At 26.6% G+C, this 18,766-nt stretch overlaps 1 protein-coding gene across 1 annotated transcript; it reads right to left on the bottom strand.

Annotated features, from left to right (window-relative positions):
• Window positions 1-1,812: 1,812 nt before the first annotated feature.
• LOC132942116 (uncharacterized) lies at window positions 1,813-18,766 on the bottom strand. The gene is made up of 8 exons (XM_061010426.1): window positions 18,333-18,766; window positions 18,168-18,265; window positions 13,644-13,721; window positions 6,411-6,528; window positions 4,178-4,344; window positions 3,055-3,195; window positions 2,734-2,946; window positions 1,813-1,984 (listed from the first exon to the last, which is right to left on the bottom strand). The coding sequence occupies exons 2-8, from the start codon at window positions 18,222-18,224 to the stop codon at window positions 1,928-1,930; spliced, it is 831 nt and encodes a 276-aa protein (XP_060866409.1). The 5' UTR covers window positions 18,225-18,265; window positions 18,333-18,766; the 3' UTR covers window positions 1,813-1,927.

Genomic DNA, 18,766 nt, shown 5'->3' with positions numbered 1-18,766 from the left:
AAGTATATGGTTACTGGTTACTGGTTAGTCCACATGTCCAATAGTCTCCGTCAACCAATGTTTTTAAATTAATGAAATATGTATGATTTTGAAGAATTATTATTGTATATTTAGAGCTGCAATGAATATAACCAGGGCTAGAATTTATATGCAACAGCATGTTTTTTTTGCGACTTCTGATTATTGATTTTGTGAGTAATGTCCACCTCATGATGAGATAAATGGTGGTATTTTTATTTTGCATGTTTTTGCATATTTCGGATAAAATGCATGTAGGTATTATTGCAAAAAAATTATTGAATTTAATATTGAATAAAATGAATATTATTGCATATTTCGATTATAAGAATGCGGAAAATACATGTTTAGTAGTATATTTCATAAAACTTATCATACATTTTGTTTTTCTAAATACAATCCAATGGTACAACAGGTATGCGATAAAATATTGAAAAGTTTGACGGAGAAAGATCATTCATTCTCGAAAATTAAAAAAAAAATGTGGTCGTAGTGAATGTAAATTATAAATTTTATTTCTAAATTATTTTATTTTATTTCTTAATTATATTATATTAAGACAAACAGCTAGCCAATCACTGATGTATTTCAATAAATAAATATACTATATTTTAGTGTTTATCTTCTAAAAATTTAAATGCATATTTTACCATTTTTTATTGCATACAAATCCTAGCCGTGATTATAACTTATAGTATTATTTGATTTATTATTACATAATTAACCATTACCTACCTATCTAATAAATAAATCAAAATAATTTTTGTTTTTGCTCTTATTAAAAATCTAAGATAATAAATTGAATGTGGTTTATTATAATGTATTACGTTAATATTTCAAAAAATGAATTAATTTATTAATTTCTGTCAGGTATACTTTTGTTTATTAGTTATACAACTTATATTAAAAGTTTTTAAGTTAGGATAGGACGTGGCGAGGTTAGGAGTACCTAATATATAAACCTAATATATAATTTGGCAGGTAGGCGAAGGACGAGGACAAATATAAGGTAATAGACACCCTGTATAGTTCCACGTAAACGCGATAGTATAATTAATATCGAAAATAAGTATATATAATTATTAATTACCTAAATAATGATTACTATACAAAGCGTAATCATACATATTCACATTATTTGTAACATAATTATTCAATCGTTTAAAAACTACTGATGCAAACATCATAATATTCCTAAAATACTTGTCTACTACAGAATTTAAACTTCGGGTAGATATATAATATTATATAGGAGGTACATTTAGAATAAAAGTATAATTTTTTTTTTATATTTTACAATGTATAACTACCAGTTTTATTAAAATGTGTGTAAGACGTTGGCGCCATGTCGATGTCGAATATACCTATAATATAGTATAGGAATTACGTTTAAATTGGTTTCTCAATGATGCCTTGGGTAATCGGTGGGTCAAAAAATTTGTATAGGATCAATAACTCTAATGGCAGGCTGTCAGATTTTTGAAGAGTTGTTCCTTACATTACGTATGGGTACATCGCAGTCGAAGTCGCTTTTTCAAGGGATACGTTACATATATTATTATTATTATTATTATTATTATTATTCCGTGATCAAAAACGTCTGTATTTCATTGTTACACTCAATTTCAAGGTATTATTACGAGCAAACCTATTATTGGCGGTGTTTTTAAATATATTTATTGGATCAAAGTAAAAAATATAATAAACCGCGTCGGCAATATATTCACTTCATAATAGTATTTGAGTTTTTTTTTATTTCAAATTGATACAGATTTATTATTATTATTAATAACACTGAGAACGTTTACAGAAATGTCTAGTACAAATTATAACAATAAATGAATCACATGCTGTTGAAAATATTTACTATTTACTAATTAAACTTATTAAACCAACTTCTACACTATATTTATAGTAGCAACATAATATTTATTATAATCACACAACTAATGAACAATGAACAAATCTGAAATTAAATTTAGGAAATTATTTTTTAAAAGAATGGTTAAGTGTGGTGAAAAAATTCAGTCATAGCATTTTGGACATTTATGTGGTTAAACAGACAACAGTAGATATGTATAAAGAGACGAGTAGATAGATATTCAATACACTATATTATTATAATATGTGTATCCAAATATTTTTTGATTTTAATAAAAGTTATATAGGTAATACAATTATATAACACATAACTACATAAGCAATGTATTCATGAAATAAACTTTAGGCCAATCATTGATGAAATTTATATTTTATTGATGATAGGTATGTCATTTTTTATTAAAAACAATCATTATCAATATAAAATAACTTTTGGAAATCATTTGATTTCTGCCAATATAACCAAGTATCTTTTTCAAAATTATCGATTTAAAATGTATGCTTTATATGAACCCTCTATTATACTCCTGTACATAGTATTTATTTTTAATAATTTTCCTCAAATCGAAAAATAAATTGATCAATCAAAAATGTTAATTAATAAAATATTTGTGATAATTATACATATTGAATATCTATACCTGCCATTATAATATTTAATACGGAATATTTACTTATAAATATTAAATATTATTAATTGTCACATAATTTTAACTTATTTAAGTAAATAAGATATATAGGCATGACTCAATGATGAAGTCTCTTAGTCTCCACATGATTATATGCAACTATGAACACTATTTAAATGCATTTAAATTATAAATTAAAGGATACAAGTTCCACGAATGTACAGTTTTCTGGTATTGTAGCATGTTTTAAACTCTGCATGCGATTTCTAGAAATTTTCTGACGAACCGTACACATTTGTAATGGTATAGTTGACGGTATAAAATCATCCAAATTCATATTGTTTTCATTTTCCCATCCAAGATCACATTCACAAAAATCGGTATAGTTGTTCAAATATCCATTGTGACAATGGATTTTCTAAAATGTGTTAGATAATATTTAGCTAAATTGAATTTTAAATAAACTAAATAGTTGTTTAAAAAAAAAACCAATTTTTAAGTTATATTAATTTTTATTAATTTATACTTGGTTAGAATGCATTTTGTCGAATGTATGGAACTGTTCGTCGCTCTTATTGTTATTTATCCTATACAATACTTCTTGAATGTCTTTTTGTGTAATGGTGTGATTTAGATCTACACATTGGTTGTTAGACCAGATATAGGCCTATATATATATAGGTACATGATTTTTAAATTAGTTTTTATATTTATTATTTATTAATCAATTTAATCAATTTAATGAATATACTCATATAATTATATGAGGAAAATATATTTGTCCGTTGAATATACTCAAGTATTAAAGTAGTCGCTGTTACTAAAGTATCTTCATGTACTTATAATATTTTAAAAAAGTAGTGATATATATAGGTTTTAGGTGTAAAAAAAAACACGAATATCATTAAAAAAAAAATCAAATGTGCGTTATAAAAGTTAAGACAAATTATTTTTGACTGAATAATTTTATTTTATATTTATTTATGTTATAAATTAATAATCTCTTTATTTTTGCATAACTATATATAAATTCTATATCAATGTCATGTGATTATTTAATAAAAATAAATTTAATATAGAAATTATAATATTATATCATTGGTACCACTGACCAGTAAGTAAAATATAGCCCTTTCAATTTTTAATTACATTTTAATAAATAAATTAAAACAATTTTTTTTTTGCAGAAAAAGTACTAATAATTTAGATAATAATGCGTAAATAATAATTATGCACTAAAACCTTATAAAATATACCTAGAGGTTCTATTATAATATTTTTTTTCTATATAGATTCTTTATATTGCAAATCGGATTTAACCTGCATGCTATTTAATTACCTATAAAAAAAAAACATGCAAATGCTAGAAGTCCCTATAACTATACACATAGAAAATTAGCTATAAAAACAAAACTACTGCATAATACGGACAGTAAAATGAATAAAATATCGATCACAGCTAAAGTCATCCTTGTATGTGATAATATATATATATATAATATTATTTGTAATATGTATATTTTCTATATAATATAAGAATAACACTCAAAAAACAACACAAATCCTAAAAAAAAAAAAACATATATCTACTCTTAACCTTAACATATTATATGCATTGTCTTAAATCAAACACTAAATAATTTATTTACTTGATCACTATTATTTTTAGATTGGCATTCCGGAATTTGTACACATTTTTTATTTGCTGTACTAAAAAATCCTCGATATCCAGAATATTTCATATGACAGTTTACAAGATTACAATAATTTAAATGGTCCTCATCAGGGAATTCACATTTTAAATTATGATGGTGGCCTAAATAATTTAATATAATATTAGTTATTTTTACAATTAATTTCAATAATATATTAACAGATTAAATTAATAAATGATAAAAATAAAAAATGAAACCACATTATGTAAAATCAATCAATTTTTTATTTATTGGGGAAAAAAATAAATACTTAGGTACTTACTTATTTGTTATTGTTTGGTGTGTAATTTGTATACACTATATAATATTAAATAACGTTATTTTTCGATATCTTAAAACGCATATTATATTAGATAAATATATATATATATTTATCATTATAGTCAATCAGCTGGGTTATTAAACTCAATTGGATAGTTTATAATGAAATTCAACAGATCGCGTGATCACAATAACTAAGTGACAAATGTAATTATCGTACAAACGGGGAAAATTTCAGACTCAACGTCTGTAAACTTAATTCTATACATCTATAGATTTTACTATGTATAGTATTACTGTAACCAGTGTAACCTTATTATTATTATTGATATTTGTCGATTAAATTGGATACGGTATGTATTTCAAGACGTCAATCACCTGCGTATTACAATTTACAAAATAACCGTATACAACAATAATTATATAGCTGAAATCCATTTTATAGTTTAATTTCAAAAAGTTGAATTAGCCAGAGGGGAAAAATCTATTTCTGCTTAAATTAAAACCCCTGTCACAAACACTACACAGTTTATTTCATGTGAATATTTATATTTAAAAAACTAAAAAGTCACATGTGTGTATATGGATTAGTAATTAGTAGGCAGTAGACACATAATATAATAATTATTAAAAAATTATGCATATTTATGTGCTTTTTGTGCTATTATAATATATTACCTGGGTATGTAATTCAATGGCTAATTTTCATTAAAATGTTTTTGTCCTTTACAAAAAAACTCTACCTATTACATTATTTTAAAAACACCTACCTACATATTTTACAACGTTTCAGAGAATATCTTATATGGCGTCCTACCTACATTGCGATATAAATTAAAAAAGGTGGGCAAGTAGGTGTCGCTCTGCTGTACTGTCAAAAAATTGTGCCTTCGTATTTTTAATATCTTTCAACTCCCATTGTCACAATATATTAGAAGTCTTGTATCAAATTTTCAAGCTTTTTGATCCAACAAATAAAATTTGATTGACATTTATAGAAAAAAAAAAACTAAAAAAATGAAACTGAAAATGTCTTTAAACAGCTTAAAACAAATCAAAATATTTTGAAAATGTTATGGTGTATTGAAAATTATAATATAAACATTCAGTAAAAATGTCATGAATATGGTCATTTGTTTTAGAGTTACACCAAAAACCAAAATTGATTTTGTTGAAAACCAATTTTGAGTAAAAATGCCTGTTTTGTCTTAATTTTTTTTTGTTTTTCCAAACGGTTTCGAAAACTACTGGGAATTTTAAATTTTGACTTCTCCAATGTACCAACTATATTCACTTTCCCATCGAACAAGTTACTGAAAGTTGAAAATCAAAGCATTATTTCGACTACTTATCGTGTACCCAGCCACAAAACACACACCATTGTAAAATCAATATACATTCATCTCTCCGCTCAGAAACTAAAATGATACACAATAATCGGTTGGTAATATCATACATTCATATACCTATCTAATAATTATTGTGTCATTTAGTTTAATTTTGGACGGATATAAAATATAATGGTATATTATGACAATTTCTAAGAATGATTTTTATAATAGTAGATCACTAACTATTTAAATTATAAATAAAAATACGGTACAGTTAATGTGATCAAAATTTGCAGAATGGAGAAGATTGATTTTTTATTTCAATTTGTAAATTTGTATGCAATAATTATAATTTATGCCTAATATTATATTACATAAATTAATACATAATTTATGTATAAATGTATTTAATAAATATACATATAATATTATCAAGTTAAAAATCTACGATCTACGCCTTAAACTAAATTTAAATTTACTAACAACGTTTATATATTACGTTATTTATTCATACTAAATAACTGTAATCTATACAAGTATAAATTCAAGTTAATTCATACCCAACTAGAAAATACCTTGTGTTACTGATGTATCGAAAACAATCTTTCGAACGATTGTAGATTCCACATGTTCATGACTGTTAGATATTATATTGACACGAATATCACATTCACCTTGACGATTGTATGAATACTGGTCAAAAAAATATACAATTATTAAAGAAAATAAATATATTTCGTCAGAAACATTTATAAGTTTGCTGCATTCATTACTTGTAAGTAAAATACAATTAATACGAAATAAGTTGTTATTAAATTTTCCTGAACTAATAATTCATTACCATCAATATAAGTTGGGTATACCGTACACCGTATATTATAGTTGTGTACCTATTATTAAGTTAAAAATAATTTAATATTTTGCTATAGAGTAAATTACAAAATAATTGTTGTCTTAATTTTTATATTATTTATGAAATCATTATGAAAGTTTATGCAGTTAATATTAATTTGATAAAAGTTTGTTTGGTAGAAATATTGAATTTACTTCCTATATTAGAGTGGGTATTACGTATTTATGCTTGTATACATATATTTATGTTATGACTTTATGAGGCTTGTAAACCTATATAGTATTTTTGATTCTAATTGAAAAATAAACTAAACAGTTATGTAAATCATATTTCATGTGATCATTAGAATATACACCTAGGATTCGTGTGACCACCTATATAATATTACCCAGTGTTTAAATTGAATATTCCATAAAGTCTATTAATATAATAATAATATACTTATATGGATAAAATGTTTGAAATAAATACAAATTATAAGCCGTTTCTCAGTGTCCAAGGACCCCTTGATTTGTCACCCCCTAGACAAAAATGATATGATGGTAATTTTTTTAACTGTAAATAATAAACTATTTTTATTGATGATATTATACTACATAACATAATGTAACATAGGTAAATCGTTTGTTTGCTGTATATCCATTTTCTGATATTATTTTGTTGGTTCTTACTTCTTAGTTTTTTTATTATATTTCCCCCCTCCCCCTATGTTCTCAATTCTCATTGATGGGCGGCCTTGTCAGTGTCTGTACCTTGAATTGCTCAAAATATCAGTGCTAATTAGTAAGAATTATAGTTTAAAATGAATTTTCACTAACAACTCAATAGGCGTAAATTATTACCCTTGAAAGAATTAGGGCATTGATTCAATTCAAAAATATAATACTCTACACACAATTTTCCTTCAGGACAAATCACTCAACAGTGCATATAAAATTGCCTCCTAACTAAAATCATTAATTCTCGCTTAAACAACAAAAATGCCAACAAACTCGCTCACGCCACAAATAGGTACTCTTCTCACCATCCGCTAGAACGGCTTAAAATCCATGTTAATGTAAATAATGAAGGCTATAACAAACTAATCATTAATTAATTTAAATTGAAGGCTAAAAAATAAAAATATACAATGGCCAAAATATGCATGTATTTTACATTTTTCATATCATGTTAATTTATTTTATAACCTAAAATATAGTGGTTCGCGAACTGCATTGAATGCGTCGTGTGGACCAGATTTTGCCCATCACTGATCTACAGTAACAAGAAGATAAAATTCTAAAAATATATCCACTATTACTAATGTTAAAAAATTTAATTTTTAAAAAGTTTAAATATAATATTAGGTAGGTATATGTATATAATATATACCCAACTGGCGTGGCTACATACTTACACTAAGTTGGTATTTACATACTACAGCAGCGATGTGAAGGGAAATTCCCAGGAGGTTTTTTTACTAGTTGCCAATGGTAACGTTATAAACTACAATAAAAAATAAGGCATTAACCATTGGAGTGTGTCATAAATATACCTAGGTACACATACAAAATTACTAGGGGAGATATTAGATAAGTCTAATTTACACATTTTTATTTTATAACTATACGTTTTATAATTTCAACTTGACTACTAATGCAAATATCAAATAAAATAAACAGTATGATATTTATTTTTATCTATAATTATATGCATGGTAATATTATATGATATTATATAATACGTATACTGTTGCAATTTGTAGCTTGTTTCAACTCATTAATACAAAAGTTTTTGTTTGTTTTTAAAAATTAAAAATGTAGCAGTTACTTTTTTGTATATCATACAAATTAACAATATATTAAATTATACAGTGTATATGATAAAGATAATTTCAATATAATATAATATGTTAAATTAAAAAAAAATATTCAATTTAACTTTAGATAATATTATTATAGAAAAAAGGTATGGTAAGTATAGGTATGTGGTACACACATCATTTTTATATCATATATTATATATTTTTTTTATATACAATAATGTTTGAGCCACAACTTTTTTAATATTTATTTTAAAACAGTTAAAACGTGTAGGTACTATTAAAACATTTAGACTATATTATTTACACTATATATACTATACAACCTAACTTGCCTATACAATAAAAGAATTATAACTAATTACCTATAATTGGTATAGGCATAAGATTTAATATTATTTTACAATAATAAACGATTATACATTACTATATTACAATTTAAAAGGTATAAAGGGATTTCATAGTACCAAATAGTAACTATTTACGAATACCTACTGAACACTGAATACTGATATTAACGATAAATAATAGATATAAACATTTTTAACAGAAAATACTCAGTAAAATAATTGTCTTTGTAACTAAAAATGTATTACCTATGTATACATCATGATATTAGAATTGTTACTAATTATAGTGAGCCATAGTATATAAAGTGTCAGAAAATGAATTTCGATCCATACGGCATATAATAAGTGAACACATAGGTTACATAACTATATAGTCATAATACCCTGCCTATTATACGTAAACACATAATAATACGATTTAATTTTATTATGGATTTAAAAATAGGTAAAATGTAGTATTGTAAATTGTGATAGGGAAAAAAATAACAGGAGAAGTCGGTATGCAGCAGTGTATCGAACGTATACATCGTCATTTAGTAGGTCATTACTCATTTAGATTAGATTCTATAATAGAATTTTATTTTTCTTTAAGTTATAAGGTAGGTTGAACTAATTTCTTCCAACAACATCGAACATATTATTATATTACTAATTATTATTATAACATTTAAAATTACAATATTACAATATTACATAAAATATTATTGTAATTAACTTCCTTTAAGAAAAAATAATTAATTTACGTTTAAATATTATCCAGAAACGTAAAACTTTGAACTTATTAAAAATATAGTTCAAACACTTTGAAACAATATATTTGCAATATTTTTGAATCGCTATAAGAATTAACCCAGAAACAAAATTCTATAAACATAAATAAATAAAAAATGTTGGGTAAAAATAGTTCCAACGATTTTCTCTAAATGAATTTAATTATTAATTTGTTTTCTCTTAATTAAAAAAAAAAAAAAAATCGATTTTGTCAAAAACGTGTGACGTGAAGATTTCCATTTTTTACTGTTTTATATATTGTTTTTCCCAATGATTTTTAACAAAGATAGGCTTGTGAGTACCGCTCTGCTGTACATTAGGAGTCAATTGGGTCACTAATGGATGTGTTAAATTTGATGCCAATGATATAAAATCATTGTAGGTACCTATACGAAAAACGATCCCGAGTGAAGACGACAAAGTATATTTTATGATATTATTGCTATTAAAGTAATTTATTTTACTATTAGTTATACAGTAGGTAAAATTAATTTTTGTCCAAAACCTTGCATTTAAAAGGTCAATGTACTTATCTACCTATGTATAAAATACGATAATATACTTTAAACGTTTTGAGTAGCCACGAATAATATTTTTGAATTACAACAAAATAACTAAAATCGTTATTTTTTGTTTAAATATCTAATCTAATCTCAAAATTTACTTAAAATATCTATTAAAAAACTCTATATATTTTTTAGATTTTCGGTTTCAGTAAGAAACCTTGTTTTAAATTTTCAACCCTTATCTAAAAAAATGTAAAGTTTTATACATTTTTAACTACAAAACAAATTGCAAACTGTCAAGGTTTTGATGATTTTTGACAACTAAAAAAAAAAAATTTTCTTATTATATTTTTAATCTGTTATTTTAACAGCTTTAGAGGAAAGCCTTGTATTCAATTTTTATGTAAGTACTTGGATCAAACAAAAAATGATTTATCGGTAATAATTAAAAAAAAATGAAATGAAGATTATAATATAATCTAGTACATAATCATTATCATGCATGCACAATTGAAATAAAAACATTTGCTGAAAATGTCTAGTATCCTTAAGTTAATAATTTTTAGTAACACCAAAAATACTAAATCGATTTTGTCAAAAACTGGTTTTGCGTAGAAATAAAAGCACATCAATCGCTTAGCTCAGAATCTAAAAATTTGTGACATTAAATACCTTTGACCTTTAAGTACGAAGTACCAACTAGATAAAATTTGCTACCATAAACTACTCAAAATGGAAGATTGAAGTTTTTTTTTCTACCCAAAGCGTGATGGCAGACACAAGAAAATAAAATGTTAAAACACATTTAAATCTAATATTAATCATCGTCGCTTAGCTCAGAATCTTAACGGCCAAATGCAAATATGCGATATGGATAAAATGTCTCCTGAACATTTCGGATGGTTTAAATAAATACAAGTTAATTGTAAATTCTTCCTGAGTTCAGTCTCTAGCTATTTTAGATACGGGCTTGATTGCATTCACAATGCTTATCTTATAATTCCATCAGTAATAATTAATTTGAGTTACATGATATTATTATATAAAGATGTTTACATAATTATATGATATATAAGACAGACGCTTGGTATTTGGAAACAATCTGTCACATCACATTAATTTAAAATATTATTTTGATAAATTATAACAATTTGCTTATAAATAAATAGTAATATACTAATATCAAATATCAGCCGATGGCCACCACTGCCGAGGCTTATTTCTAATAATAATAATAATAATAATAAAAAATAGTATTATTTTATTATCATTAAGAGTTAAAATAATATTTGGTTTGTCGGCTGTTGGTGGGTCCTATACGTCCTGTAACTTTAAGTCTACAACACAAAATATATTTAAGGTAAATAATTACATCACGTTTACGACAAATTAATATTAAAAAAAAAATATAACAATCAATATTAAACAAAAGTTTTTTATGCGATTATTTAATTTTTTGGTTTTATTTTTAGCAGGATACCTGCTATACCATTTATTCTATTGTTAAAAAATTGTTTATTTTATTTTTCCTTTTCGTAAAAATGTGGTTTTAATCAAAAATATTAGATAATATGGAGTATGGACTAGGAACATTATAATATAGTGCGGAAAATCGTGTGAATAATATTATTATACAAAAGAACGTCGTCTGTCGTACAAAAACAAAAAAACGATACACGTGTACCTATTATATTATACCTATATTATATATAAATAATATGTAGGTACATTCTATTTGTTGTTAACGGATGAAAACATTTTCTCACCATCGGAATTCGTGATAGTAGGTTTTATTTTTACTTGAAGGCAAAATCTCGTGTATTATTGTTTTACGTATATTCGAAAATTACAACGAATTAATTTTAGATTTCCGTTCGAAACTTTTGTATAATATGCGCAGTCGCTATTAAATATAATATCATACATATAGGTATACACGACTGCGGTGGCGGCAGAGGTTAGTTATTTTTCCCACATCGATTGACCGTATGTATATGTATGTATGTATGTATGTATGTATGTATGTATGTATGTAAGTACGTATCTATGTATATGTATGTGTGTATATCTATATAATATACATAAAGGAGTACGTCCGGTTCTTTCATTATTACCTACACTTTTTTTCTTATTATTTTTTCTATTCAATATAAATTATTAACATGGCGGCCGTCAAATAATTGCTTCACGTCAATTACTACATAACCGGGTTAGGTTATGTAGTCCCGACGTCGATATTGTTATTATCATCGTCATCGTCGTCATCATCAACATCATAGCCGCAGTCGTTATTATCATCGTCATCATAACGCATACACAATGCACCCGAGGAAACAATACAACCGGTTGCTGCGGTTTCATTGGATGGCGAAAGGTCACGCCCAATGAACTCTAGCCGTTTTCCAGTTTTCACGTCGCGTTAAGGACGAAATGGACAGGGCCGCGTATAGACCGCTGGACCAGAGCGAAATGAGTTTTGTATACATAGATGTATGTGGGTACATTGTACAATAATTAATAATATTTTAGGTAATACCATGCAATTGAAAAATGTTATTAAATGTTGACGCGCGTTGAAAAGTCATAAGAAAAAATTAAGAAAAGAAATCTTTGATGAGCCTAATTATTATATTAAATACGCAAACATAACTCATACCTTAGCGATGCTAAAAAATATTTTATTTCAAAATGATATGCTAAGAAATAAAATAATGTACCTATATTAAAACAGTTGTTGATTGATCAATGCTGCAGCGACTATTGTTATTTGTTTTTACTAACACAAATATAAATTTGATTATACTATTACAGAGATTTAGATGCATTTGTTTAAAAAGGATTTTATGTATAGGTACATTCATAGTACACATATTTAATAACAATCTAAATGATACGATGATAACAATAATAAATTACATTTAACCTCTGTGATATTATATTGATCGAAATTCCAATACTTTTGTTTCCTCAGTGGACTAATTACGATTGATTCATAATATTATATTTTTTAGTACTTATATATGTATATATATTTTATTACATTTATTCAGGCATTCAGCATATTCGATGATATTATTTAATGATTTTCAGCAGTTGAGATTGTCCGTATAATATATTAAATTGATGTCTAACTTGTATAGGTATAATATAATATATTTATTGATTTGGATTATGACTATAGAATTTATAGTAAAAATTTACTTAGTATATTATTTTATATTAATTTTAGAAGTACCATATTATATCATAATATAAAAGTATGTATAAATTATATAAACTCTATAATATTGATGTAAAGCACAGCCCGCCTCAATAGCTAGTGAAAAAAATTTTAAATAAGATATTTTTAAACTGGGCCTGATAAATTTTGTTATTACTGAATACGTATAGGCGTAGTAAAGACAGTGTCTGACTTAAGCTGAAGGGAACCAAGTTTAAAATATCAGGAATAGGTACTCGCTTGAAAATACAAATATATATGAAATCTAATGTATGTGGTTATATACGTACGTCATAGTAGAACTTACAATATTCAGGTACGGAAGTGTTATATTTTTTGAATCTTGTGCTGCCAAATCTAAGCTGCTTCCAATCAATTGAAGATGCTGGAATTATGGTATAAGCAATTCACTGTAATACTCAAATGGTCAAATATAGGAATAGGTACTAAGAATTAAAAAATAAATATAACTTTAAAGATATACCTAATTTTTAAGTTATTTAACTATAATGTAAAAATAGTTATAAACCTACTATAATACAATTTTTTGATAATAAACAATTGTTATTAGCCTTCTTAACAATTAAGTACACGTTATAACTAAAACTTAAATCAAGTGACAGTGTTCAAATTGTTTAGCTCAAGAGTACTTTATTATAATATATCGTAATTCAAACTAAATTTTTTTTTTTTTTTTTAATATTCTTTGGACATATGGTATCCAGTTATGGGGCTCTGCAAAGCCCTCTAACACCAACATGCTTCAAGCTTTTCAATCTATCTGCATACGATTAATAACATCTTCTCCTTGGTATGTCACAAACAATAATCTCCACAAAGACCTAAAAATTCCTACACTCAATCAATTAGCAAAAGCCCATTACTCTAAATTTCACTCCAACTTAAACTCTCACAGTAATCCATTAATAAAGCAACTTTCTTCCACCTCACTTCCTGGCAATGTAATTGGAAGACTCAAAAGACATTGGCCTAGAGACCTATTAAAATAAAAAAAAAAACCATGACATCTAAAATGTTCTCGGTCGGGTGGTGCTGCTGAGTGCCTGCCCACAAATGTTAAATTCTGTTACTTTATATTATTAAATATCCTATTTGCTCATTGTAGATAATGTTGTATAGATTGTAAGTTACTCAAATAAATAAATAAAAAAATAAATAAAAAATATTCTTAATTTATAACTTTCTATTATTCCATTATACATTTTTGTTTAGGTATTGAAGAAAGATTGTTTTTATTCTATATAGGTACTTATACCTACTTTTTACCGTACATCTACTATGGTATTTATTTTTTTAATGATTTTTCAATACAGTTATATAGTATACCTATATAATGTATATGTACCGTTAATCGTTATAATATAATTAATACATTTATACATCTAACATATCATATGTATACTATAGTCTATATACTCCTTACAATTAAACCAAATTAAAATACACGACCTAAAATGTTTAAAATTAAAATATATAGGTATTATAATACATTTTAGAATTTTAGATTATATAAGTAAAGCAAATATTAGATTCAAATGTACGTATTTTTTTCAGGTAAGAAATATATAAAATATAATATCTTATATATAGGCATCTACTATCTATAGTACAAACATATATGCACAATAAGCAGGGAACCCACAAAGTGGGGGCTGTGGAGCTGTAGTACAGGGACCCAGCTTTTTTAAGGGCCCGTTGAAATCAATTTGTAATTTTTTTAATTTTGATAGGAATCTGGAATACTTATTTTATGATAATATAAACGTATACGATAATATAATTTTACTAGCCGACCCGTCACAGCTTCGCCCGTGATTGGTTGTTTATTTTGCCTTCGGACCATGATATGTAGAATTTTTTATTCAAATATTATTGTTTAATGTGATCGGCAAGTAAATATGAAAAACGGTTAATGAAAACGGATTGAAATTTTTCTAGCGTTATAAATGATAAAAATAAATACAGATAAAATAGAAATAATTTATGGTTGATAAAGAATTTGATTGAAGTTGATTAAAAAAAAAAAACAATTAAAATAAGAATTTTATAAGACTTCTGAGTATATTTACGAACATAAGTCATGGCATCCTGATTTTTTTCATGCATGTAACGTGGGGAGCCAGTAAAAGAGGAGGGAAGAATTACTTGTTGCCCCACGTTATTAGCATTAATATTTGCATCATTGTTAACAGCATCTCGGAGGTGAACATAAACATCCGCACGTAGTTGTTTTTGATGGTTACGAATAAAGTGTAGTCTTTCAGAAATCATTTTTGCCATCATATCTACGGCGAATTGGCTGAATAATGTTTTGTAATAATGTAGATGATTTAGACTTGTTTCTCTAACCATAAACCTATAAGAATAAAATTGCATGCAGGATACAGTTTTGGTTCGATTTTGGTTATTTTCCTGTAATATATTAATGTGATAACCGTCTTCGCCTCTAGTATACATCAATGGATATTGCAGTGCATCATAAGATCTATTCAATTCGGAAACTCGACTCAAGTGTCCACTCCGACCATGCAGAACTATATCTCTGGGACCTTTATCTTCATTAACTAATAATACAGCTACTTCATCGATGGTAGGTGCATTATATTGACCTCTGTGTTTATCTTGAGGAACTCTGTCAGCATGAATAATTAACTTAAAGTTTTGCAACTCATCAAACGACATCGACTCCAGATTAGATCTAAAGCTCTGTATGAGGTGATTATTTTCACGCAAAACTGTTTGCAATGATTCAATGAGACCTCTTTTTAAATTTGGAATCATATTTGTTCGAATATATATTTGATCCGACTCTGACATAAAATATATTTGTAAAAATTTAACATTATTTCCAATTTCGGGTAATAAACTACCTATTAAATGATGCACTTGACCCTGAATTTTAAAATAGGGCATTTAGTTCCCTTCACTTATTTCGTTTGCTCCAAACGATGTCATTTGAAACAGAGTGTTATACAGTCTAGAATTATTAAAGAAATGTTTTGATAGAGGGTGAGAATTATCAATTAAACTTTTAATTAGGTCTGGAAGATCCTCAAATTGGTGTAAAACAACTTTACCGTCAGCGCAGCAAAGTCCATGGGTTTCATCTTTCCATTTTATTGCATGGCACTTAGGACATAATATAGTTATTCGTCCAATTTGAAGCGCTTTAATATTTAAATAATCAATTTCGGATTGATAATTAAACGCTGATTTCATACTCAAAGCGTTACGTTGCTCCCGAGCACGTGTTTGAGAACGTTCTGGTGTGTTATTTTGTTGCCTTCTGTTATACATTCGAGTTGCATTGGCAGTTCTTCTGCTAATGCGTGCTCTTTGCGCTCTCGGCATGATAATGAGGTTGATACCGAGTTGCGGTCGAGATTATAACAGGTAAAAAAAAAAAATCCGAGTTGCGGTCGGTCTCAAAACAGGTTAAATATCAAAATATGTAAAAATCCTAGTTGCGGTAAAAAAATATGATTAATAATTATTATGTTTTAAATATTGTCATAGTTACATATTATTATGCTAAATACAAAAATTAAACGGTCAAAATACGTCCCGCACAATATAGGTACAATTGTTTTTAATTTTTTATGAACTTTTATGAACTTTTTTACTGACAAAAGTGGTACTATAACCTTCAACAGAGTGTCCGGTTTCAGCCAAAAAAAATTTCAGCCAAATCGGTCCAGTAGTTTTCTCGGTTAGCGCGGTCGAAGAAAAACCCTTACAATTTTATATATAGTATAGATTATTTTTTTATTACCTAGAAATCGTATATGGGACATCCGTATCGCTTGTAATGAGTTGTATTTTATTGGAAGTTTTGTATAGGGCCCGCAAATATATTTATTACAGGTCACAGGGGTCTAAAATTTTATGAGGGGGCCTGAAAATATATGTATATTATGCAGTGAGATTATGGGAGTTAGAGTGAAAAAAACAATTTATATGAAGTAGCATGAAGTCAATAATTACCCATACTACTCGTTGTATTCTCTTTAGGTAGGTAGTATATAGGTACATTTGACTTAAAATTAAAAGATCAATATAGGTTCTTTCTTTTAAGTCTCTAACGAAGATATACAGGGTGAGATAGTATAATAGTATATATAATATATTATAGTTTACTAATATTTTTATTAAAAAGGTAAACCTATATTAAAATAATTAAATATAATATTATATAATATATTCTATTTTAATGGAGAAGTCAAAACCCTATTAGCTGAATACAATATAAATGAAAAAACCACACGTCCATTCAAATTGATTTAATATTATAATACCCAAGTCTTACGAAGGGTATATAAAAGTGCGTATATAGCCGTATAGGTCAATATATAATATATTATAGTTTTATCGGTAGATCAATAATTACATAATCACGGATAGGTTAATATTGTTAGTTAATAAATGGATATGTACCTAATGCGTTTTTATTGTTAAGAAGGTACTTAAGTACGGATTGATTCTTAGCAGAAATTTTTAGATCAAATATATGTTTAAATTTTATGAGCAGGGCACAGTCAACAGAATAGCATATACAATTACTATTACACATTATATATATGTGTGTGCATGGATATTGATGGTATATTCAGGGGGTTGGTTTTCTAGGTTCACACCCTTATCGTCGATTTTTTTTAGTATACCCATATAGGTTACATACATTTATTATTACTTTTTTGTTCATAAAACCACTATACAAAATCACTCCACCCCTTAAAGTTATGTTGGATACGACTATATAGATAGTGTGTAAATGTGACACTGTGTGTTAATTAAATATTTTAATACGTACGTTACAATCGATATCAGTCTCGTCGATATGTTCACAGCATTTTATCATATCTGCCATCACAGTCACAGGACGGTAGCCGAAATTTTTCAATGTTATGTCTGCGCAATGTACATAATGAAGTGATTAGAATATTAGTCAATCCTTATGAGATATAAACTATTTTACAGTTTTCAGTTTATATATAGGTACGTAATACAGTGCATTCTGCAGCAAAACATATTATTTTATCATCTGCGGGCGTCTTATCGTCATGTTGGAATGTCAAGTATTAATATAATTTTTTCTGGATTCATTGCAATTGCGTACGGCGAAACAAACTTTGACATTATAACTATCGTTTTCATTCAACGGTAAAATATAAGTAATAACGCGGGATAAACTGCAGTTCCTTGCTGTGATGTATATACAAACAGGTATTCGCAGAGGTATACGTATCTCATCGGACAATACTAGGGGAAACGATAAATTTAAAAAAAACTCGAGTGTCGTATACACACTCACACACCCTTTACAATATGTATACACGTACTAATGTAATACACACAGACCCACACACACACACACACACACCTAACCGACGGACAAAAATAACGTATACG

The sequence above is a fragment of the Metopolophium dirhodum genome, chromosome 3, assembly GCF_019925205.1.
Source record: "Metopolophium dirhodum isolate CAU chromosome 3, ASM1992520v1, whole genome shotgun sequence".
NCBI lineage: Eukaryota > Metazoa > Arthropoda > Insecta > Hemiptera > Aphididae > Metopolophium > Metopolophium dirhodum.
The sequence above is the reverse complement of the archived record's forward strand: the minus strand, read 5'-3'. Positions and strand labels throughout refer to the sequence as shown.

Coding starts and splice junctions, on each gene's coding strand:
- LOC132942116 (XM_061010426.1), bottom strand. CDS start 18,224: ATGGCAGATATGATAAAATGCTGTGAACATATCGACGAGACTGATATC. Junction 13,722..18,167: donor AGACTGATATCGATTGTAAC/GTACGTATTAAA, acceptor CCATAATTCCAG/CATCTTCAATTGATTGGAAG. Junction 4,345..6,410: donor CGATACATCAGTAACACAAG/GTATTTTCTAGT, acceptor TAAATTATTTAG/GCCACCATCATAATTTAAAA.